The following is a 25263-nucleotide window of genomic DNA, read 5'->3' on the forward strand; positions in this document are numbered from 1 at the left end:
TGAGACAAAAAAGCCACATGGTTGTTGTAAAGAAACTAATGTGGTGTTATTTGTCGATTAGTTAAGTCTACACATAAAATTTAAAGTTATTAACAAATTTTATTGCTACTAGATGTACCTTACCAGCTATTAACACTTAAATAACTAAAGAAATGAAAACAGCATGATGTTGATATAGGGACAGCCAAATAGATCAATGATATAGGACAGAGAACAGGAAAGTGTGCATAAACTTTTGAGGGAATTTGAATAAAGTTAGAGAACTGTCATTACAAATGGTGGGAACGGTTGGTCTAGTCAATAAATGGTACTGAAAAATATTGGCCATCCATACAGGGAAAAATAAAAATATATATCCTTCTTCATAGTACATATAAAATTTACCTCATATTAGGGACCTTAATATGAAAGCTAAATATTTAAAATGTTGAGAAGAATTTTTAGTAAAATGTCATGACATCAGAGTAGCAAGGATTTCATAAGCACAACTCAAGAAGCAAAAGTATAAAAGACAATAATGAGAAGTATGTCTAAAAGTTGTATATTTCTGACCCAATAAGAACACCATCAACAAGCTAAAACTCAAGACCCATTTTGCAGCAGGCTGTGGCACAGAGGGAGTAGTGAGGTCCAGTGTCCATCTAGGATAGGATCAGGGATGTCACAAAAGAGGAAACCCAGATTTCCAATGAAAAATGTGGAAAGATGCTCAACCTCACTAATAATTGCAGAACTGCTATGATAATAACAAGAAAAGCCATTTCACCTCCATTAGACTGGTGAAAATTAATGAGAATGACAATACCTGAACAACTGTTTGAAAGAATAGGAAGAAAAGGGGGTTCTCATATTCTGCCCTTGGAGGAGAGAGTAATTTGTCAATACCTTAAAAAGTTGATGGTATTGAACCTGAAATATCGTGCCTAAGTATAAAACCTAGAGGAGATCTTCCACGAGGGCACTAGGAAACTTCTTTGCTTGTTTTTAAGAATAAAAAGAATGGAAGAACAACACAAATGGCAATCAATATAGGAATGCAAAAATTAATTATAGCACATTCTTAAAAAGGACAAACCAGACTTACCTGTATCAAAAGGCTGAATCTCAGAATTATAAATGTAAGGGAATAAAATAAAATTCTTAGCTATTCTATGCTACCATTTGTGCACGTCTTAAAAAGCATCTCAAACAGTATGGTAAGTCATATGATCTATCATAAAAATATAAAATATATGGATGGAAAAAATACACATCAACTTCAGAATATTAGTCACCTCAGGTGATAGAGGGATGGGAATGGGGTGGGAGAAAGCTTCTACTTAACTGTAGTATTTGGTATAAAAAAAAAAAATTCAGGAGTGGGTAATCTGGGCTAGTTGTGAACAAGAAAAAAAAAGTTACCAAAATAAAACCAGAGAGATTGCCTCCCCTCTCATCTCACTAATTTGAAGTTTGGGTTATACATGTGAGCTATTTTTCTATCCTTTCTACTCTAGATAACATTAATGTGTCACTAATTTCTACCTCTGCCCAGAAAGGAATTCAAGCTCAACGGGAAAGTATCTTTTTGTACTCTTTCCAGAAACTCTATTGTAATTGATGGGTGGCTTACAGTGTCTTAGAAATACAAACAAAAAGTCATTATCTTATTCTGGAGTTCAGAAGCCTAAAATGATCAGGCAGGGCCTCTTCCTTGCCTTTTCCAGTTTCTAGAGATCTCCAGCGCTACTCTAACTCAGAGCCTCACTTCACTCAGACCCTCTTACAAGGATTCTTGTGATTTCAAAGGACTCACTTGGATAATCTATGATACTCTCCATCTCAAGATCTTTAACTGAGTCACATCTGCACAGTCCCTTTTGCCATGCAACGTTTTCACAGGGATTAGGGATTAGGATGCGGACATCTTTGGAAGGAGGCCTTCTGCTTTACCACAGCTGGCATTGTTTCACATTGTATTTCTGCCTGTCTCTCTAAATGTTCTCTTTTTTCAAAATTTTATTTCTTCCTCTATCACTTGCTCTTTCTTAATCAATTTGTCTGATATTTGTCTGTTGTATTAGCTATACCCTGACAGCTGTCGTCGGAGTGTGGGGATTTTATAATATAAAGGCTGGAAAAAGCCTGGGCAGCCATGCTGGAAGTTCTGCTCAAGTTAATTCCCCCCCTGTCATTTCCCACTATTTCAGCAAACAGAAGTACTTTCATTGTGCTCTGAGTGGTTCTAAAGTAACCCCCAGTAACCCCAGGTAGGATGCCTCCTAACTCCCTAATTCAGTGTGAAAGGCAATGACGCATCCTGAGCATCCTCATTCAGCGTCCCACTCCCGGAACTGCTCGTTCGCTAAAATGCGAAGCCTCTCAGCTTCCTTTCTTTCCCGTCCTCAGCTCTTGGACCATACCTAAGGAGGTGAGGGCCTCACCTTACCACTCCCTCGGGGATCTGGGGCCTGGGAACGCGCATTGGCCACAGAGAATCTGAAACGAACGCACAGGTCTCTCCCCTTCTCCCCGCAACCCAGCTCTGGGACCGGTCGGGCTGGTTCCGACATCTGGGGAATTAACATGTCCCGCCCATCCCTAGCCTCGAGCCGCGCAGGCTCCGCGCCTCCGCCCTTGTTCCCTCGCCGCTTCTAGCGCCTGACGAGTGAAAGCCGCTACAAAGGGCTTGAATGAAACGTGTGTGGTTTTAGTGAGCCGCGAGCCACCAGGGTACCCCGTCTCCCCATAAACCAGCATCTCTCGCAGGAAGCAGAGGAGAGGGAGGAGGCACGGAGCGGAGCGCTGGCTTTCGCCGGCGCGCACGGCGGCTGGAGCAGCGGGGAGAGGCCGGGCCACCTCCCCCTTCCCGGCCATGCACCGCCTCGCCCGCGGCGGTTCCAGGCACCACACTCTCCGCCCAGGCTGCGCCCGCTGTCGCCACAACAACCTCCTGCGGCTGCCGGCACCGTACACGAAGGAAAAGAGCCAGCTCTCCCACCCCACCCCCACCACCGATCCCCTTCTCCGCAGGGACGCGCCGCCCAGCAGCCCGCGCCGCCCCCTGGTCAACTTTGAGCGAGCGGAGAAACAACTTTGGCAGTGGCCGCGGGTTTCGAATCCCGCTTCTCCTCGGCCGCAGTAACCTCGCGAGTCGCTGGGGTTAGGTGGGGCAAGAGTTCCCCGGGCATCCGCGCGGTGTCTGGAGGTTTGCAACCTGTTTCCAGCGAGCGGGAACGGGATTGTGGCTACTAGTCATCTGAAGAAGGGGAACTTGTTTTTCTTTCCCTTGAGCGACCTCGGCTTGCTACTGGATAAAGCAGTATCGAAAGGATGTAAATAGGCAGAGCAACTGTTACCAAGAAGGCAACCACCCCAAGGCAGGGAGGAGCGTGGGGCTTCGTCCGGGCTTCTCCCAGTTGCAACATTAATCAACAAGCAGGTGTTGGTTGCAAGTTTTCAAGGTCAGCCACCGGGAGCAGCTATTCCCTCTCTGAACCTTGGGGATACGCAGCGCTCGGGTTGGATTTGGCTGAGAAATGCACAGGACGCCAAACGAAGAAGGATTGTAGAAGGGGCGAGTTGTGACCCCAAGACCCATCCCCCAGCCTCCCCGTAATCTTCCGTCCCCCGCTGCCGGGGCGTGGGTTAGTATGTGACATGTGTCTAACTCTCAGCTGCAACTTAGGCAGCAGGTGTCGGTCCTAAGCAGGAGCCGCGGCTTCCGGGTGCGCCCTCGCCCAGCCATGCGGGCCGCGGGCGCACATCTCGCCCGCACCTCGCGGCTACTGCTTTTACTACTGCTCAAGGTTTCCGCTTCTCCTGCCCTCGGGTTCGCCCCTGCGCCCAGGAACGAAAATTGCCTGGGGAAAAGCTGTTCATCTACACTGATCCAGCGTCGCAGCAGGGACGCTTGGGGACCGGGAAATTCTGCAGGAGACCTTCTGCCAACCCCTGCGCCCAGGGAGGAGGAGCAGGAGGCAGCGGTGCGCGCGGCGCCCTCATGGGACCTACCGGCGGCCCGGGGCGGTGACCCAGGTGCAGGCAGAGGGGCAGAGGCGTGGGCAGTGGAGCCCTCGGGACCGCCAGCCAGGCCACCTGGCGCCTGGAGGTGGAAAGGTGCCCGTAAGCAGGAGCCCCCTGAAACTCTGGGCAGAGGGAGCCCCACGGCTCTCCAACTCTTCCTTCACACCTCAGAGGAGAAGGAGAAGGGTCCCAGAGGCGCTGGCATTTCCGGGCACAGCCAGGAACAGAGTGTGAGGACAGAAGCCGGAGCCAGCGACCTTTATTACTTGCCAAGGAGAGCCGGGAAACTCCAGGGTTCCCACCACGACCCCCAATCCAAGATGGTCAATGGACCGTCGGGGCACGAAGGGCGGATGATTGCACCCCCTGGCAGGGCGCTGGCCCAGAATGGGTCCACTCTTGAAGGAGTCCACGAACGCGAGGGTCCCCGCCGGGGAAACAGCACGAACCCGCGCTTGCGACTGAAGAACCCCTTCTATCCATTGACCCAGGAGTCCTACGGAGCCTATGCGGTCATGTGTTTATCGGTGGTGATCTTTGGGACCGGCATCATTGGCAACCTGGCGGTGATGTGCATCGTGTGTCACAACTACTATATGCGGAGTATCTCCAACTCCCTCTTGGCCAACCTGGCCTTCTGGGACTTTCTTATCATCTTCTTCTGCCTTCCCCTCGTCATCTTTCATGAGCTGACCAAGAAGTGGCTGCTGGAGGACTTCTCCTGCAAGATCGTGCCCTATATAGAGGTAATGACTTCCAGGGGGTCTCAAGCTGCTGGCTTTCCCATTTCCAGGATTTATAAGCATCAGAACTGCTGCTCCACGCGCCCACATGGCTGCTGAACCCTTTCACTTTTCTCTAGGTCCCTCCTCCCATTTCTCTTGCCCATCATTTCTATATATTGGCATTTATATATGGGTGCAGGGGTGGACCTGAGCAGCTTTGTCCACTCACCTTCAAACTCATCTGCTCCTGGATTATGAAATAATTTAAGATCTCATAATATATAGAATTGTTTAGATTTTAAATTTCTGTCTCTGAATATGATGTTATATATATTTCTGATTTGGTACCTATCAGAGATTCTAGGGTTAATAGGTGGCCAGTCCATGATTGTCATTATTAGAACCCAGCAAGGAAAAAAAAAAAAAAAAAATCCTGTAACATTTATCTGATAGATTTCTAGTACTCCAATGTGATTTCTTCCCCAAGATTATTACATTTTTTTCCTTAAATATCAAAATTGGAGTAATATTCTGTTTAACTGAGGAAATCTACCTTTCCATGTTTGCCACTTGGCCTCAAGATGTATTAGTAACCTCCCAAATTAGTTGTGTCTTTGGCTGCCTGCCACACTATCCCATCTAAATTCTTATGTCATCTCTGTTTCTCTCCGTTTTTTTTCTTCTCAATTTTGTAACAATTTTATTTAGTTTGTATGAATGAGCTTAAGCAAAAATAACACTTTGTACATCATAGCACATAACTTAACATTCTTGAAGTATGTAATATGTATTTGTCATTTGTTAGGGTAGAAGGGGTTGGCTATTTTAAGGGGTTGACTCTAAGACTAGAAAATTTCTTAAGATGAAAAGGGCATATAATAGTTTCCAAACTTAGGAAATGAAAATCTTTTTGAGTAAAATTTTGCTGTTACATACTACAGCTAGTGTCCTTACCATTATTGTGGTAGCTGGAATTTGCTCTTTAAATGGCCTCTCTTTAAACACCAGCTCTTGGAAGGAGCCCAAGTGCTTTGTTGCCAGTTGTGTTTTTAGCCAGCTGGCCCTTGATTTCCTCCATTCAGACTGCCCATTTCATTTATGGAAGCAGAAGAAGGGAAACTGTAAATATCCCAGAGCCCCTGATCCTGTCTGGCACCAGGGCCAGTGACACTATGTTCAACATTGTTCCAGGGCCTAAAGCTAGAAAATAAGTAAACAGCAAATAGTACCTACTTAGAAAGACCAAGGCAGGAGACAGTAAATAAGACCCTCTGTTTTCCTGGCAGGGATCAGATGCAGGATCATTCCATGCTTACTAAATCAGCTGTTGCTACTTTACCAAGATCTAGGATTTCTCTTGTTGCCAAGCTCCAAGCGGCTCTGAAACATCTAGTTTATTTGGTAGACAGTTCACTTTTGAATTGCAGAGAAGGTAGCTGAATTTATGGAAAAGAATATCTATCTACCAGTTGCCTTTTCAAGGTCAATTTCAATTTAAGGTTTCTCTGATTGAATAATGCAGAAGAAATTGACATATGCAAGAAAGAGACAAAAATAAACTATAAAGTGAACAGGAGAGTTACCTCCAATTAGAGGGAAGCATATTGGCTTGTCTTAAATATACTGGACAGGATGAAACCTTCATCCCTTAGAGGGAAAAACAAGAAAGGGGACAGAAGAAAGAAACTGGGGAAAGAAAAAAATTACCAAAGTTCTTGAAAAGCTACTTGAAGAGAATCCCATTCACAATTGGAAAAGAATCTAAAAACTTTGGTTAGTTTAATGAGACTTAGGAGCTTTGAGTGATGGTATTTATTATGTATGTGTTTTAATTTTCTTCTTAATTCTGAGGATTTAAAAATATACACTTTCTTTCATTTGTATTTCATTTTTAAATTATTATCAGTTCCTTAAGAATATTTTGTTTTACCTCTTATTATTACTAAAATGATTATTTTTTACTCTTTGTGTTTTCCCCTTTATAACCCTCTCTGTTTTTTAGTTATTGGTACGAGGCTTTTTTTCCCTAGAGAAGGCTTGGAAAGAAAGATTCACTCATTTTTTTTTTTTTTTTGCTTGAAAAATTAGACTATCATATATGTTTTTTACTGTTAGAATAATGAGTAAAAACCTTAAGATTTAGTGTTCCTATATTCATACTTAATCCTATTCTTCTGAAATAATTTAATAATGTTTCAGCAGGCTCTGTGAAAATGGTTGTGGACAGTAGTACCAGCTCCATACTTCCTGACTGTGAGAGCTGGAAATACAATTCAAATCTCAAAATTTCTGCCTCCAGGAGGCACTGCTGTTTTCACAGAAGTAAGGTGAATCTAATGCCTATTCCATGTTGGGTTTCTGGAAAAAAAGATGCTAATGTGGAGATTTGCTTCAGGAAGTTTATTGGGGTGTGAGCTCAGGTTTAACACCTGTTAGGGAATGAGGGAAGCAGGACTGGGCAGAGGGAGGAGTTGAACTGTGATACAGATGCTACAGGACCTCAGCTGACACCACAGGGAGCTCTGGAGCTGGAGTGGTCCTACAAGGATGCCTGAATGGAGCAAGAGGGCCTTGTCTCTATATCCCCTAACCCACCCATCGTTGGATGCTCCGAGGAAGGGGACATAACCTTGAGCTAGGTGAAGCTCTTTGCTCAAGGGCAATTCCTAGAGAGGGATGCAGCTAGGAGCCATCAACCACCGATAGTCCCAGCAGCTGGAAGAATCGGCATTTCATTCCTAAAGGGCTTTTGGGAGGAGGCAACAGCATCCACTATGGGGGCTTTTGAATTGTGTTACATTAGAACCAGGTGGCATTCTAGCCCAGCTCTCTCACTTTAAAGATGAAACTTGATGCTCAGAGAAGAGAAATTACCATCCTAAGCGTACACACCTAGTCAATGGCAACCAGACCCTTAGTCTCAACCCTTGATGTTGGCGTCTGCTTATTAGGCGCACATCTATGAGGCAAAACAATGTCCGATCAGTGTTTTCTTTTTCTTTCTGCTCCTTGGCATCTTTTAAGAAGATTTTTATATCCACCAGACAGGAGAAAATAATAAGCCCAGTTAACATCATTTGTTATATGATAAAACTTATAATTTCTTACAGTCTTAAATTTCATCTTGTTTCCCATAAGTTGACAGTAAATTCCACAGCTGGTAGCTCATTAAATTAAAAAAAATGCAATAATGTGGGGCAACTGCCCTTTTTAATGTGCCAAACGTGACTATTTTAATGAAAATAAAGTCATTTGGGTTATATTCCATGTTCTTAAAATTACAAAGTGTTTTATATTGGGGAGGACATTTCAAATGTATTATATCTTTGAAAACTTTCTCTTCAATTTGCCTTCATTCCAAATCTCTGTCTTCTTGACCAGACTTCTGAAAATTATTTGACATTTTGTCTCCCTTTACTTTTGCCTTTTCTCTACTTTTTAGCCTCCTGTATTTTATTTGTTGGCTATCCTTCCTTCCACACACCCTCCTATTGACTTATAATTTGATTTATAATAGATTTATAATTATAATAATTGAATTATAATCAATTTATAATTTACCACTTTTCTTGTCTTTTTTTTGCTTTTTTCAATGTCTTTTTAAAAAAATTTTTCTTATTTAAAAATTTTATTCACAATTGATTTTTATTGATCTTTATAAAGTTTCTCTCCCACCTTCTCTTTTTCCTTCTCTTTCTTTCCAACCCCAGTTCTTTTTTCTACAACTTGAATTGGAGCATAATCTTAAGGAGATAGTAGAATTTCGGGGAGAGTTGAGTTCAGTGTATGGTGAAGTTTACTGAATTTGTGAAAAAATAGAAGGTGTTTCTTCAGCAGAAATTATGGATCTTTGCAAATTGCTTTCAGCTCTTCTTTTTAATTTCAGTCTTGACATCAGGTTTAAGGAGAATACCCAGCTTCCAAAGTCTACCTCTTGAAAGGGAGTTTTATTATATTTAATATTGCTGGGAGTGGGGACATAGTGAGAACTCTTGTAGTTGATAATTTCTTGCTTTCTATTCCAGGAGTATGGTGTCTCTGTGGCCTAGTGATAAGTCCCCTAAGGACCAAGAGCAGATGGACTGGTAGGAAAGGGGGATAGGAGAGAAGGAAATCTGGGTGGTTGGTGGCCATCCTAACAGACACATCACTTTTAAACTGGTTTCTCAGATAGTCACCAGAAAACACTATACCAAAAGCATCAACTGTATGTGGAGGGAGAGTCTATGTGTGGTCTGGATATGGAGGTCGGGGATTCAGTAGGAGAATGGCAGAGGACCCTATCACGCAGTTCCCGTACGGTTCCAACAGATGGTTAAAGCCAAGTAACTCAGGCATTGAACATGGCAACTGGAACAGCTCTTAGCTCGTGAATTATGGAAGCCAACCAGAGTCAGTTTCTCATCGGATCCAGATTAACTGCTAAACATTTGTTTCTGTTGGAATATTTACTGAAGGCTTCTCCTTAGTTTAAAGAACTCATACCTTCATGGTGTGTGGTAGGGAAGAAGCCTTCGAATAGTTCTAAGCTAATCAGCTCAAACTGTATTTTTTTTTTTTTTGGGATACAAGATTCCTGCATGAGGATGGAGGGTGGATAAAGGAGTGCATCCCACCAGGGCCTCTGGCCCAGGGATGATTTGTGAATGGTCTAGAACCTTTTGTGATGAAAAGAGCCAGATTCTTCAATGGCTTCAGTAATACTAATTTTAAATTCAGGGAAGCAGATGGCTTTTTCATTGCCTACTAGTGTAGCTGGCACTGACAGGTACAGAAAGACGGTAATGAAGCCGAAGATGATATTAGCATAGAGGCATGCGACTCTACACAGTTTCCCCCAAAACTCCTACATTCAATTACTAGCACATTTGTCACAGCAGGTAGTGAATTTGCCTGAGTGATCGATCAGCCATTAGATATTCTGATGGGCTTTTAGTTCAAAACATACAGTTTTGTGAGCAGTTTGAAAGTTACTGATAATATTCTTAGGGAAAATAGACACACTGTATGACAATGGTGCTTAACAAAGTTTTTTGACTTCCTATTAATCCCTTTATAATAATTTTCCCATTACCGTGCAAGTGAAAATATTCAGCCAATAACTCCAGCAGAAAAGAAAAAAAGGTATAGAGTGTGCTCGTATGTATAAACTCTATTCATGAACAGTGTATGGTGAAGTTTACTGAATTTGGGTGCCACAGGAGAAATAAAAGCTTTATGATATTTAAATACGAAATTCTAAAAATTTTCTTAACCATTGATTGTAATAAGAATGTCATCCTTTTTTAAAGCTTGTCAATGAAGTATAAACAGGAGCATGGATTTTTCTTTACTTGTCTTCTAGAGATATTAGCTGGCATTCAGCTTTTAAGGATTATGCATAAAAAAGCAGCACCCAATAACTGAGTTACATTTTTTTCTATAATCCTTTTCCATGTATGTCATCATTCATTCATTTATTCACTATCCACTCATTTATCAGACATTTATTGGGCTTTTATTTTATGCTGGATGCTATGTTAGGAGGGAACAGGAGTGGAAAGAGGAGGGGGAGAGGGGAAAAAGTTTCCAGAGATGGATAACGTAGATTCGTTACTGCTGTTGAAGTTATGATGTGGAGAAAAGGAGCCCTCCTACTTGGGAATGTTGGGAATGTAATTTGGTGCAGCCCCTATGGGAAACAGTATGGAGATTCCTTAAAAAACAAAAATAGAGTTACCACATGGTCACCAATCCCACTCCTGGGCATATATCTGGAGGGAGCTTCAACTTGAAAAGTTACATGCACCCTAATGTTCATAGCAGCACTATTTACAATAGCCAAGACATGGAAACAACCTAAATGCCCATTGACAGATGACTGGATAAAGAAGTTGTGGTAAAGTTATAGGCAGGTAAAACCACATTCTACAGTCTGGTGAATACTGTACTAGACATTTAAAGAAGGTCTTACGGAAGTTCAGGAATGGCCCTGGAATGGGTCAGCTCACAATTATACTTAGTTATGACCCAAGATGGCAAAATTCAAGTGAAAACTATGTTCCCTCCCCTTCTTTTTCAATCATATTCTTATAATTAGTTTTTATAAATGTCATTCAATCTAGAGACATGCTGAAAAGTTGTAACTGTGAAAATCTTTTAGTTCTTGTTTTCTTGCTTTCTTGTTTTCTCAATTTTTCCTGGGATAGGAGGCCAATAAGATAATTTGACAGATAGGACAGTACTAGAAATTTCATTTAGAATACAGAATTATCTAAATACTATTAAGTATAAAATTATTATTTAGGATACAATGCCTGAGATAACGATTTCTGCTTTAGAATTATTAGTCATAAGGACATTAAGTAAATCAAATTTTAAAATTGTACTTAAATGAATGGTTTATTTAGCAATGTACTAGCAGTATATTAAATTGAGTCCTTTTCTTCCCCAAATCTCAAAAACATACCTATTATTTAATTTGATCTTAGAGAACCTAGGAGGAAAGACTGACAAGGGACATACTTGAGACCCTGTTATAGAGTCAGGCAAAGGGAAGCATAAAGAAAGACTTCCCTGAGAATTGGATTAATCTCTCAAGCCCACAATCAGAGAGAAGACTCACGCTCACTTCCTGAGGGCTGCCAAGATATCAAAGCACTCAAGGTTATATCAACAAAACATCCTTAAACAGCAAGAAAGAAATACTTCTGTATGAGCAAAATAAATCTGAGTTTATGAGTCTCCTGAAGGCTGTGGAGGCGAGGATCCACTTTACCCTTCACCCTTAAACTGAATGGGCTTTGACAGAACAATCCTACCTTTAATAGCTTTAAAAGTATCCCACTGGAAGCACAGGGATCTGAGTCTGGGACATGGCCCATGTAGGGAGCGAGATGGACAGGCGCCTATCTGTCCATCTTTGTCTCTGACATTGCACTTCTGCTCCCATCCTCCAGGGATCCTTTGTCATTATTTTTACCAAGAATTGACCTGCCAAGTTCCCATAATTAACTCAACCTTGTTGCCAAGACTAACTCTTAAGTATCCTTACGAAAATGGTATTCTTTGTGCCAGAAGAGATGATCTCATCTGAAATTTCAAGGTGGAGTGGAGAATGGAATTGCTACACCCTCAGATATGGGGTCTTTTTATTTGTAAAGTAGGTAGAGAGACTTTCCATAAAACTCCATAAAAACAGGATATAATCACAGTTCCAGACTTATTCTTGAGACAGAATACTTTCAGTTTGTGAATTTATGTTAGTGTTCAGTGTCATCTGTCAGCACACTTGAATGGTTCATAGCGTTAATGAGGCCAAGGTTGCTGATTTGATCCTGGCCTGGAATGAGTCATTTCCATTAGGTCTATGACTGTACTCAAGGCTGCCATTTTTCACTCCATCCTCATCACTCCCTGTCTTCCGGGACTTTCCTCCTACCTCCACTGTCTTCTCCTTGGTTCAAATTTCTCTTGTATATGAAAAGCGTCTATTAATTAATTCACAATAAGATGTGAAATTTAGAGATACATGCTTTTCATAAGAGGGATGAATAAAGAAGGAGTACTTCCTTAACCTACCACCAAGAGTAGAATTTGGTTAAAAGCAGAGAAATTTTGTCTTAAAATGTGGTTTCTCAATGTCATTCAAATCATAATTACTCAACCACAAATGGATGAGGCCATCTCTGATTTTGTTTTTAGTTTAGGTCATGCAAATCAATGTCATGAGTCACAAGGAAGAATAAGTGAAAATTTGTTACTGTTCTTTGGAAAGTCACCAGAACCCCTAGGTGAAAATCAGGAAGTCCAATTCATTTTGAGATTGATTTGAAACATCCTAATAATACCAAGGGTTGAAAACTGGACTTCAGGCCTGGGGGAGCTATTACATTTCTAAAAGAATTTCTAATTATTGAGAATAAATATGGAATATATAAATTCCTTAAGACCTGTTGATCCCAATAGTGGCTTCCATTTTAGAACAAATGATGTTAATCTTTCCTCATTTGCATTTTTTATACTCATGAGCATTGACACATTTATAATTAAATTATAACATTTTAGATAAATTGTAGTAAAATGATTTTTTTTTTTTTTTGACTGCAAAGGAATGTACTGTGCTACGGAAGTCAGAGGTTGCAGTTGGTAGGAATGTCAAGGTGAAACTAAAGATAAAGAAAGATTTATAGGATCAAGACAATTTGGGGAATGATATGTTAGCTTTTAAATAGTCTCCATTGTTTTTAAAATAAGTAAGAGCTTGTTACCAAGTTTTAAAAAGAAGGAGGAAAGAAGAGAATGAGGCAATAATGACAGCTGATATCTTCAAATTTTTTTTCGGTGACATTGGAAATCATGTATAGATTAAATAGGCTGCGTATAATTGAAATAAATGAATATTTATAATACGTGGGTGTAGCGGGTTAAAGCTCAGTGATATTGGTAAAGGTAAGAAGACTTCTTTTTGACGCTGGAAGAGTTTCTCTGCAAGGCTCTGTTTCATTTCAGAGACGTGTGCGTGCTTGTGAGGGTTGAGGCACATCTCTGCTACTCACTCCGTTTCGGTTTGGAAACACTAAGGGAAGTGTGTCACTGCCGCAGGACCATGATTTGCCTGCGCTCTGAAATGAAGACCTTTTGAGAAAGGCCATCTCATTCACAGCGATCCTATAAACGGTGGCTCTGAGCAACACGCTCTCCCCACTGCTGCTCAAAGAAGTTATCTCTTTGGTGGGGAAGTTGCCCCGAAGTGTTGCAAGGATAAGGTTATGGAAAATGCAAGAGGGGGCCAAAGGCACCCAAGCTTAAGCCATTTAGGGTTTCAAAGGAAACTCTGCCCTGTGCTCCTCCTGCTTTTTTCCTGACTGATTGTTAGGTCTGTAACCGCAGACTTATAATAGATTATCATTCATGGCCCAAATGAATGGGTTTTCTTAACAATAATGCCCTTGTTTCAAGGGTTACTTGTATACAGAGGCCAGCACATAAATAGATACACTTAAACATCCTTTTGAGGTAAAATATAAGCTAGGCTAGAGTATAGTTGTCATGACTTTGGTTAGAAATTTTCCTATTTTATAAAAATCAGTGTATCCCCATCACTTCCCTGTACTTAAGCATGTAGATTCGATTTCATATGAAAGAATTTTTGCTTGGAAGTACATCGGTCTTTTCTTTCCCCATCAGTGTTATCCCTAATGTGCGTCAGAAGGCTTAGCAACAGACACTGTTTATTTGGTATGAGTTGTACCTTCACAGCATACCCTCGTTCATATGGGTCTCTTATTTGTCTGTCTGCAGTAAGCCTCTGAGAAATGGAGCAGTAGCTACAACGGGATTTCCATAAATTACTGTTTTTCATAAAGTATCCATGTGCCCTTTCTGCACATCATTTTGAACGAACAGGGATTTAATGTAGTACTAAGTGAAGATGGTGGCTCAGATTTCCTCATGGCTGGATGTTTGTACTGAGTTAGAAACTTGAACGAGGTGGTGAATATTTTGGCAAGAGAGCTGTCACATTCCCACGTGAGGGTCTTCACTTGCCCTGTGCCTGTCCGGTGCCTTGAAGCAATGTTGCAGGTGACCGCAGGTGACTGCAGCTGCCCACAGCGTCCCCGCTCTGGGTGTTGACTGGGCAGGACCTGCAGGAGCTTATCTGCTGTTACTCCAAGACACAGAGAAAAGCAGAACATTGCTATTGGAAAAAAAAGATTTTAGAGTTGTTTACTTTGATTATCTGGTGTCTATATTTTGATGCCAGCCCTCTCCAAATGCTCAATATCTTATTTTCCCAAATAGTAAGACTTCTGCTTCCAGCTTTTCTCTGATCTTGATTCTCAAAATTAATAGTCTTGTCTATTCAAAGTGCTTACAGTTCTGCTTTTGTTGATGTTAATTATGTCTCTGTTGCAGTTTTAATTAATAAGAGATTGCATCTCACTCATTCCATCTCTCAGGATGTTGCTTCAAAGAACTACCCATCTAGGCTAACGCTTAACATCTTTACTCTCAAGAGCATATTTCGTAGTGATATTGAATTTTAGCAATCAGATATGGTCATTAAATGCAGAAGATCCAACCTTCATGATGCAATTTTATAATTGTATATAATTGCACCATTCATCTTGGTAGAATTTCTAATGAGCTGTATGTAAACAGGTATCTTTAAAAATTGTGACAGAAATCTTTTCATGTTACCCCAGCGTTTAGCAATTTTAATTCCATGGCTAGCTTCCATGTCGGAGTAAGCAGAAATTAGCCCACCATCCATTGTCCAGATGATTTTTATCAATTAATTTCTGAGATACATATATGCATCTAATTCTTTACAAAGGCTTTCAGCCTTCTATAAATAATTCGGGGAAGTATTGAGTGGGGACCTTTTACATTTCTTGCTCTTTCATGTCATAAAGCTTAGTGCATGAGTGAATTTACAGGAAAATATCTGGAGTAAAAACACTGCAGGCAGTGGCAGCAGGAGAGGGTAGCTCTCCAGGACTGGCGTTCGGGCTACGGTTGCTGTTGGCAACTGCGTTGTGAGCGCAGTTAATGCTATCTGCATTTGGGGCAGCGTTTGCCTCAGCGGCTCCTTTAACAATACTTTGTGTAGCTCTTGTGACCTTCTTGGACAGTTCACCCTGTTTCAGCTGGATCCTGATTGCAGAGAATCCTGTCAGAGACAAGGGTAATTTGAAAATAGGAAACTGGACGCAGAAGCTTCCTGAAATTTGTGTATGACAACTGGGAAGTTTCCCTCAATCTGTGATTCCTCAAGAGGATTACAGGTCAGATGTATCTGAGATCTTCAATACTAAAGCTCTTGGGAATATGGCTGAAGAACTGAGCATCTTCAAATAAGATACAGTATAGAAGGATTCCTGAACGCAAAATTGGAACACGTGTAAATCTTGCTTAAAACTTGTCCCGCCTTTTTTTTTTTAATCTTGTGAGACAAATTATACGGAAGCTAGAAACTATCCCCCGCCCCCCCCGCTTTTTTGTTTTTTGCTTTTTGAAGCAGTGAATATCTTCTAATTAAGAGTAGATATGCAGCACAGTTTATGCTATCTATAGAGTGATGATCTAACACACCTGTCTTAGTACCTGTCCACCCACATTCATTTGCTATTTGCTATTACCTCTCATGAAATGCTTTGTAACAGACTTGGAGATAGGTATGCAAATGCTAGCTCTTGTGATAGTTGCTCCAGATTTTAAATCTCTAGATTTAAAATTAGGGAGATTAATTGGGAAGAAGATACTTTCTCCTGAGTGTTGTGTTCTTTGTAAGTAATGATAGAAAATTACCAGGCAGAAAGATGTTCCAAGCCTCTAAGAGACTGCTTCTTCTTGGAGTCTAGTATTTTCATATCACCAAGCTGTCCTTTTAATAGAAATGTTATTCATAATTTAAAAAGAATGCACAGCATAAACCTTTGTAGCTTTGTATTTGTGGCTGACTCAGAATACAAAGTGATAAGAAAACGTGCACAAGATTTGCCTCAGTGAAGATGACACAGAAAGCCTTGCTGAGGTTTTGTGTATATTTGATAGAGTGAGAATTTTTTTTGTTTGTTTTACATTCCTATAGAGAAATGAATCAAAGCATTTGAAAAGCTAATATATAAACAAAAACTTTCAAAAATCTGTAAAATAAAAGACAGCAATTTCCAAATAATACTGCTTGATGCAGTCCTTTAGAATATCACAAGTCCTTCTCAGATTTCCATTCAAAGTGTGGCATTAAAAAAATTACTGACATTTAAAATAATCTGATTTTAAGACAGTTGCACAGTGTGGACTTCAATTTTAGAATTATTTTGAGTCTTCAGCATAGATGCAAAATCCACTTCTATCAAGGTGAACAACTCATTAAGTTGCAAGTTAAGTTTTAAAAAGATGAATGTAGTGATGACTCTTTTTTATGGTAGTCATATGAGACTGATATTTCTTATCCTGGTGTTTATGGGAAACATGATGATGATTTTGTAGAATAAGAATTGTGGTTATAAGTTCAACCACAACCTCTTGATTTTCCCTGATCCAGACTTTATTAGTCATATTTCTTCTTCCTTTTTGCTTTTTATACAGTTAACCCCTCATCATATATCATTTTCAGACTGTCTCCCTCAACAGTTATGAGAATAGTCAGGGCATGGATGCGGTGTCCTCATTTTATGCGTGAGAACAAGTAGACACTAACTGATGTGTAGTGTGTAAGAAGAGAGAATATTTGACGCTGGAACTCTCATAGAATCCACAAGGCAAGTTGCCATTGTTCTGGGGAAGAGTGACAGCTTGAATGTAGTAGATAAACAACTAATGTTTTCAGAACTAAAATTGTTATGACAAATGGTTTTCCTTTTGTCAACATGATCTCTTTGAGTTCTAAAAATTTAGACATTAATGTCATCTAGATATGTGTGCTTGTGTTGAACGTATGTCTCTGTACCCCATTAGGGTGTATGTACGATTCTCATAAGATTATTGGATGATAGTATGTTCACATTAAGAATATACATTTATATTCCTGGAACAGTCTCTGTGTGAAAAAAATCTGGACACATTTTTGGTTCTTAACCTTTAATTGTTGATTTACTTAGCTGTCTGGACCACATGCATATCTAAGTTTGGATATAGTGCTCTCCGTGGTCAGTGTCAAAGAGTTTTCTGATCTGAAATTTTCCTATGGCTGGAATATCCAGACATTCCATTTGGCTCCTTTTTACGTATTTTTATGGGGTTTTTTTGTATCTTTTATTTTCTTTGACATTCTTTCACTATATGGTATATCTAAATCTGATAAGAATTCTTATTTCATGATAAATATACTGATTTTATGTCCGATTCTATGACATGTTTCCTTTGGAAAATACATTGTGTTTTTAATGTGTTTAAAGATATTGTGATTTTTAATTCTGAATCATGTTCCCTGGAATTTTATTTTTGGAATTTCTCTGAGGCTTGGTTTTAAAATGCATTCTTCTATGAAGGTTTTGTGATTGCTTCTACTAGGTGCCAAGGATGATTTTAAATGGCATTCAGGGTTTTTCTAAGCCATATAGATGGTATGAATTTTGACACTAGTCCAATGTAAATTCTGGCCTGATTAGAATTTGCTTTCTCTCCCCGTCCCCCACCCCAATATGCTTAGATTCAAATCCTCTAACGCAGACAAATTTCTCCACTATCTCCCTCCATTTTTTCTCTTTATATGCTGAAAGATGTCACTATTTGCAGAATTCCAAATTTATAAGAGGATCTTGGAACTAATCCGCACTCACATTGGCCCCTTTGTTTCCTACCTCTGGGTGACTGGGCACCTAGTACCATCCTTCTAGCTAAAGCCAACTTAGGACCCTCATCAGAACTGGCAGATACCCCTAGGGCAAATGTGCAGCGTGGAGAGGGAGGGGCCGCTGATCTGTTTGGAATTTGTTTTCTCGTTGATTTTGACCTCTGGAGAATTTCCCTTTCTTGCTTTCCATAAGTGTATGCATTTGAAAATAATCTTAAAATACTTGATTTGGCATTTAGGAGAAATTGGAGATCTCCACGCATCTAGCTTGTTCAAAACAGTAAGTTCTTGAATGTTTGCTGTGTGTCAGGCATACTGCTGACCCCCACCCTGGAAAACATCACATCCTTTTCAGTAATGGACATGGAGTGCACGCAATTGCCCTTACTCCATATCTAGATCATCTGGTGGCAGACCTTTCCATGGGTATGGAAATTCTTGGGGTCACTGTATTCTCATCTCTAATAAAATGGTATTGGACAAGCTGACCTTTATGAATCCTTTCAGCTTTAATATTTTTTGGCTCTATGACCCTGAACCATATTTCTTCTTTCTTCCTTCTATTTCTGCTTTATCCTTACAGGGATTCAGTTGAAGTCACCCACGCAGTTATCCATGCCTCTTTCCAAGAAATTGTGTGTGTGTGTGTGTGCGCGCGCGCGCGCGTGTGTGTTTTGGTACTTTTGCTCATCTACATTTATTGCCTAATGTTTTGATTTTTCAAGGATCACCCAGGATGAATGTGTTCCGTGTTCCTCCCGTAGGTCGCTTCTCTCGGAGTCACAACCTTCACCTTATGTGCTCTGTGCATAGACCGCTTCCGGGCAGCCACCAACGTACAGATGTACTATGAAATGATAGAGAACTGCTCTTCCACGACCGCCAAACTGGCTGTCATATGGGTGGGCGCGCTCCTGTTAGCACTACCGGAAATCGTTCTCCGCCAGCTGAGCAAGGAGGAGCTGGGCTTTAGCGGGCGAGCCCCTGCGGAGCGCTGCGTTATCAAGATCTCCCCGGACCTACCGGACACCATCTACGTCCTAGCCCTCACCTACGACAGCGCGAGGCTCTGGTGGTACTTCGGCTGCTACTTCTGTCTGCCCACCCTGTTCACCATCACCTGCTCTTTAGTGACTGCCAGGAAAATCCGCAAAGCCGAGAAAGCCTGCACCCGGGGGAATAAGCGGCAGATTCAGCTAGAAAGCCAGATGAACTGTACAGTCGTGGCTTTGACCATCTTATATGGATTTTGCATTATTCCTGAAAATATCTGCAACATTGTAACTGCCTACATGGCCACAGGGGTTTCCCAGCAGACAATGGACCTTCTTAATATCATCAGCCAGTTCCTTTTGTTCTTTAAGTCCTGTGTCACCCCGGTCCTCCTTTTCTGTCTCTGCAAACCGTTCAGTCGGGCCTTCATGGAGTGCTGCTGCTGCTGTTGTGATGAGTGCATCCAGAAGTCTTCAACGGTGACCAGCGATGACAATGACAACGAGTACACCACGGAACTGGAGCTCTCGCCTTTCAGTACCATCCGCCGGGAGATGTCCACCTTTGCTTCTGTTGGGACTCACTGCTGAAGAACAAAGAGCCTTTGGTTTGCTTACATTTGTTTATTTGATTTTCATATCCTGTGAAAGTTTTTACTTCATATTTTTCCTTACTGGGAAAAAAATGCAAAAAAAGGAGAGAAATATTAACTACTGTAGAACTGATTTTGCAAATTAATATTTGTGCTTTGAAAAAAAGTTTATATTTAGTTATTTAAGAAGAATGAAGAGGCCAATAGTTAGATCATTTTATCTGGTATGGTGCTAATATTTTATTTGAAAAAAAGTGACTGCACCTTAACTTAATTGCTAACTTTCTTTCGTTCTTTTAAAAATATAATCACTGTATATTGAAAATAGCCATGTGATTCTGTAGGTTATTTTACGTTTGAGTTGTGACTGAAAGTATATTGCATATGGTATCGTGAGATGAGTTGTAGTTACAAAGCATCACAAAGTAGCACCAAATAAATGACACTTTATTCTTTAATGTCACTGTCAATCTACTTTTAACCAACATTCAATAAATCTTTTAATTGCCTTAAGTACACAATTACTGATTCTATGCACAATTTAAAATCATCTTAGTGTTTTATAATTCTGTTTCCCTTTAAGGCAGGAAATAAATATGTTATAAAGGAGTTTTCCTAACAGTACTATTTTATATGCATGATTCATAAAACTATATTGTATGTTAAAAATTGTATTTTTAATATTCAGATAGAGATGTAAAATTACTTCCAAATATTTATAAACTATGAATAAATAGAGTAGGAAGAAACTAACTTTTTTTTAAAAATTAATCTCTGAACTAGCATGTAGAGTTACTGGTTTTCCCATTAGGAATTATAAGCAGAACCAAACGCTAAAAAAGCAATGAACTTGTCATCTGATTTCATCTAAACACTGACCTTTGAAACACCATGAATTCTATGTGAAGCCCTTTGAATTTAAATTTTTCTCTTCTTAAAAAATGAACTTGATTAAATCTGCGTGACTTAAGAAATAAATGACAGTAATGGAATGATAAAATACTTATATTTCTTAATTAGAACACTTGAATATTCAAATACTATCTTTAAATTGATATTCCATAAACTCCTAACAAAAAACTAACCCTCTCCATTTGAATTATATGATCCCTTAAGGAGTTCGAGTTAAAGTAGTTGTGTAGGATGCCTGCCATGCAGGACACGTGTCTAAATCAGGCAGCAGAAGCAGTAACCCAAGTGACACAGCGTGGTTGCAATGCTGCTGTCTTCAGAAAAATCATATAGGGGAACCCAATTTTCTGACTGGAAACTGCCCCATGTGTTTTCTGCTTGTCAGTTTCTGTACTGTTTAGCATAACTGAGTGGCACCTTCTTTCTTCCAGACTCCAGTGCTAGAAAAATTAAAGGTACTTAGTACAACCACTTATCTTCTGCATGAAACCCAGATTAACTAAATGACAGTGCCCAGAATATCTCCTTTTCCCCAGTCCAGTACTCTTCAAAGGGATTTTCCCCCTACTCTCTGTATTCTGAGGAATTTGAGAGAGAATAAGAACAAAGCACCTTTGTCCTCTGACAGATCCCTGTAGGAGGTCTTCAGAAAACTGAGGATGCCTAAACTAGGTTTTGGCTGCTAACCAGATCAATAATGATAATTCCACAATGTCTCTCATAATATTTAGTTAACTTTGTAAGTCAAAAAACATTGATTCAGCACATGATGTAGGAAAGGTTCTGTGCTATAACCTGCAGTAGATAAAAGTAAATAGACCTTAGTGTCAGAATTTATAAAACCAGGCAGGGGTGGGATGAGAAGAAGGGAATAAAACAAAATACACAAACAACTTCAGATAGGCTGGGACTCGTTAGGCTGTGATAATTCAGAGAGAGCATGTCAGGTGGGAGGAAATCATGAAAGGTTTCAGGAGATAACTGGATGGACAGGTCTTCACAAGGAGTTGATGAAAGGTACTGTGAGAAGTGGACACTTCAAGAGGAGAGAGATAACCAAAGAAAGAGAGGAAAGCATCATGGGGTGTGATTGAAGAATAAATAAATACTCCAGATTGGTTCCTATGCTATGTGCGAATAGAAGCCTCATGGAGAATACTGATCTATGTGTTGAGACCATGTTATACAGGGGTATAGCTTTATGTCTCTGGCATTCGAAATGTTCTGTGTTCACATGAGAGGTCCTGCCCTCCCCCCCCACCCTGTACTCTCATACAATGTGTCCCTTAGTAACTTCCTTTCCCCTATATTTACACCTGGTCCTGAACTTAAAAATGGGTTGGTAGGGAGCTTGAATCCTCTAAGAAACGATGAAGATACTTCTACCAAGAAATTTTCACCTCTAATCCTTCCCCATCATTTTAAAAATAGATGCAATTTCCCAAGTCTTCAAGGATTCTCCAGGATAACAGGTGAAGGATTCTTCCTGGTAATTTAAATTCATCTTGCATTTTAAAGTACTCTTCAGTTCCTTTCTGTTGGTTTGACTTTCTCTGTTCTCTTTCTAGGCAGCATATTCCCAGTATGTCTGATTCTGGCTAACCCTCTCGTAAAGAAAGAGGAAAGAAAAGCATATTAAAAGTTTCTATAATTTAACTATTATGGTTTATGAGTGTTCTCTCCTTCCTAGGGAGTAGAAAAATACATGCTATATTTTCATTGTTCCAATCTTTTAGTGAAAGCAATTAAGGAGTATTTACTGAAGCCCGGTTTTGCTTCGCTACTTATATTGTCAGTTTTTGAACTCAAATCATTCAACATGGTGCCTGCAATAGGCTGACATTACATTACTTTAGAGCTCAAAGTGATCTCAAATTCTTCCAGTGTTACTTAACCAGCTCTTTCTTTATTCTTATGTACAAAACTGATTTTCTGAGAAGTTACCTGAGTTAAACAAGGTCACATAATTTGACCCTGGTGGCATATTGACTTAGCATAAGAATTCTAAGAATAGAAAGTCTCCTTCTAGGGATTATAAATAATAATTCTTTTCTACTTAACCAGTACACCCACAGCAATGTATGAAATACTGTCTTGATTAAGATAACACATAGTAGGTGTTCAAAAAAATACTTGCTCAGTGAAAGGATAAACAAGTCTTTCAATGAAAGAACATCAGAAACTACAGTGTAGCAAAAATACGGATGGAAAACCAGGACCGAGTTAAGAAGCAGTGACAAAAGGAAAAGAAAGTATAGTTTTCTTGTAACTGTGTTGAGACCATAAATTAGCAGTCCAGCACTAATCAAATGATGTAAATATCCATGGCCATATCAGGGTGTATATATGTTCTAGACAAATTACAAAGACTGGGTGCTACAATGGAATCTTCAGACTTCTCTATCCCAAAGTCACTAGGTCCAGGGACCCTAAAAGCCACTATAATCCTTTGGATATTTTATTTCTTCAGTCATTCACTCCATTCATTCAGTTAAACACCTACTGCCAGCTTTGCTAAATGACAGCATCCTTGCCAGTGAGGTTTATCTGAGGCACGATGATTGCTAATTGAAAACACCTGCATGCCAGACATTGCTAAATCCCAGGGACACAATAGTGTATGGTTTAGATACACTTCAATCCCTTTTGTATTTATTCATTCATTCATTTTTTAGATTCCACATATAAGCGATCTCATATGGTATTTTTCTTTCTCTTTTCTGGCTTACTTCACTTAGAATGACATTCTCCAGGACAGTTCAATCCCTTTTGGAGTTTACATTATGTGCCATGCCTACAGATATTAAACATTATTCCCTCAGTCAAGTATTTAGTGGAAATGTGAGTAGTGCTGAGAAAGAAAAGTTCAGAAAGAAAAATGCTCTGAGAGTCAGTTACAGGGGACCCTGACCTAGTGGTGCTGTCAGAGAAAGCTCCCTTGAGGAAGAGCCTGGGTAGAGGAAAGTAGTGTATTACGGTTCTGTGTGGACACAGAGCAAGTTCAGCAACCAAGAAGGACCAAGGAGTCCTCACACGCAAAAAGCAAAGGCATGCGGGGATGAGTGTGAGACCAGAGTTTGTATGAAACAAATTGCTGTTCATCTACAAAGGGTTTCAGCTCCCTGCAGGTAGAATCACTTCACTTTATAAATGTGAGACTGCCCTTCTGTGGTTCACGGGACACTACTTACCATTGTTATTAGAAAACCGACTTCCTTTTGTATTTTAATATAAAAGCCTCACAATTCTGTCTTGATTTTTCATTATATTTTACTGAATTGTGTTTCCACACTTTCACCCCAAATATTGCAGTATGAAATAGGATCCTAAGTCATTAATTGAAGAGACTGTGATGATGTAAGTAGAAGATAGTTGTTACTATCAAGTTACGAGATCTCTGATTCCTAGAACTCTGGTGCTGAATCAATGTTCCACTGCATCTATAAATTTGTAGAGGATTAGCATTCTTTTGGCTCAAGTGCTCAGAATTTAAAGATTGATTTTAAAAAAATAGTATAGCTTAATTAATCTCAAAGTGGTCATTCTCTTGAATTAGTAATACTTTAATCAATTGCAGGACTGTTAAATGACATTTTCATTTCCTGTTGGTCCAATTATTGTCAATTCCACAAACATTTCAATATTTTTCTTCAATTTTTAAGAGACATAAATAATTCATATGCAATACATTCTGTGAAATCCATAGAAACCTTCTGAGTTGAATGCCTTGCTATAGAGACAGGGAAGTGATTGGTTTGTTTTACTCTTTATATATATATATATATATATATGCCAAATTTAAGTATTACCATAGATATTTTAAAATTTCCTATTTATTATTTATTTTCCTAAATTTTAAGACAAAAAGTCTTTCACAATTTTATTCCTTTTATTTGTATTTTTGTTGCTAATGTATTTAGAAATTTAGATCTATCAGAATTTCTTTTCCCTAATCAAATAAAGTATCATGAACTCGATAAAATTTGAAATTTTGCCTCAAACAGAATTTGGAAGTTTAAGGGAACAGTGTCTCTGAGGAGAAAAAGAAAGAGCAAGAGAGAGGAGAGGAGGGGACTTTTGGGGTGTCTGGAAGAAGTTGTGATGGTTATGAGGGAAGCTTTCAAAGGAGTTCATAAAAACGACATAATCATATTTTTCTTATACCTTCTTCTTCCACTAGTGACTTTCATTCCTGAGTATCTTACTGTTTCTAATTCCGTTTACCAAGAAGAGTGGGCTCTGATCACCAGTGCTTTCAAGGCAATGGAAGAGTGACTTAATCATGAAGCATTTTGCTAATGGAGATGTTATACTGGGAGGTATGACTATATGCTCTAGTTATTCTAAAAACACATCCGTGTTTTTGTTGAAAAATACATTTCAAATATGTAGACACATTTAAAAGCTCTCTACAGCTTGTTTCTGTCACATTGACTCTTCAAGTTTCAAGATTTTAAGAACAGTTGATAAAGACAAATATGTTCTTTTGTGAATTATCTATACATGAACAGGAGAGACATCAAGAATCACATTTAAGTCCCTGAAAGTCATGTGAGTCATGTTTTCTCTCATTTTGAAAAGATGCTCTTGTACCAAATAGTGAGGCTATTGTGGGCAGAGTTCCATTCTATTAAGTTTTAATCTTGCTTTCGCTACTTCTGAAAAGAAGAATTTTTTGGGTTTGTTTCTCTGTGTTTGGCTTAGCCTTAGTGACTTGGTGTTGGGGCAGCATTCTGTCCTTATTTACTCTGATT

At 39.7% G+C, this 25263-nt stretch overlaps 1 protein-coding gene and 2 pseudogenes across 1 annotated transcript; all 3 read left to right on the forward strand.

The window, feature by feature from the left end:
- The first annotated feature begins 2648 nt into the window (after positions 1-2648).
- On the forward strand, positions 2649-24191 carry GPR37 (G protein-coupled receptor 37). Its single transcript, XM_010947584.3, has 2 exons — positions 2649-4751; positions 18777-24191. Exons 1-2 carry the CDS (start codon positions 3726-3728, stop codon positions 19593-19595), a joined length of 1845 nt encoding a protein of 614 aa, XP_010945886.2. The 5' UTR covers positions 2649-3725; the 3' UTR covers positions 19596-24191.
- On the forward strand, positions 14951-15619 carry LOC123614705 (selenoprotein F-like; annotated as a pseudogene).
- On the forward strand, positions 23017-23093 carry LOC141578266 (U4 spliceosomal RNA; annotated as a pseudogene).
- Positions 24192-25263: the final 1072 nt, after the last annotated feature.

This window comes from Camelus bactrianus, chromosome 7 (genome assembly GCF_048773025.1).
Source record: "Camelus bactrianus isolate YW-2024 breed Bactrian camel chromosome 7, ASM4877302v1, whole genome shotgun sequence".
Classification (NCBI taxonomy): Eukaryota; Metazoa; Chordata; class Mammalia; order Artiodactyla; family Camelidae; genus Camelus; species Camelus bactrianus.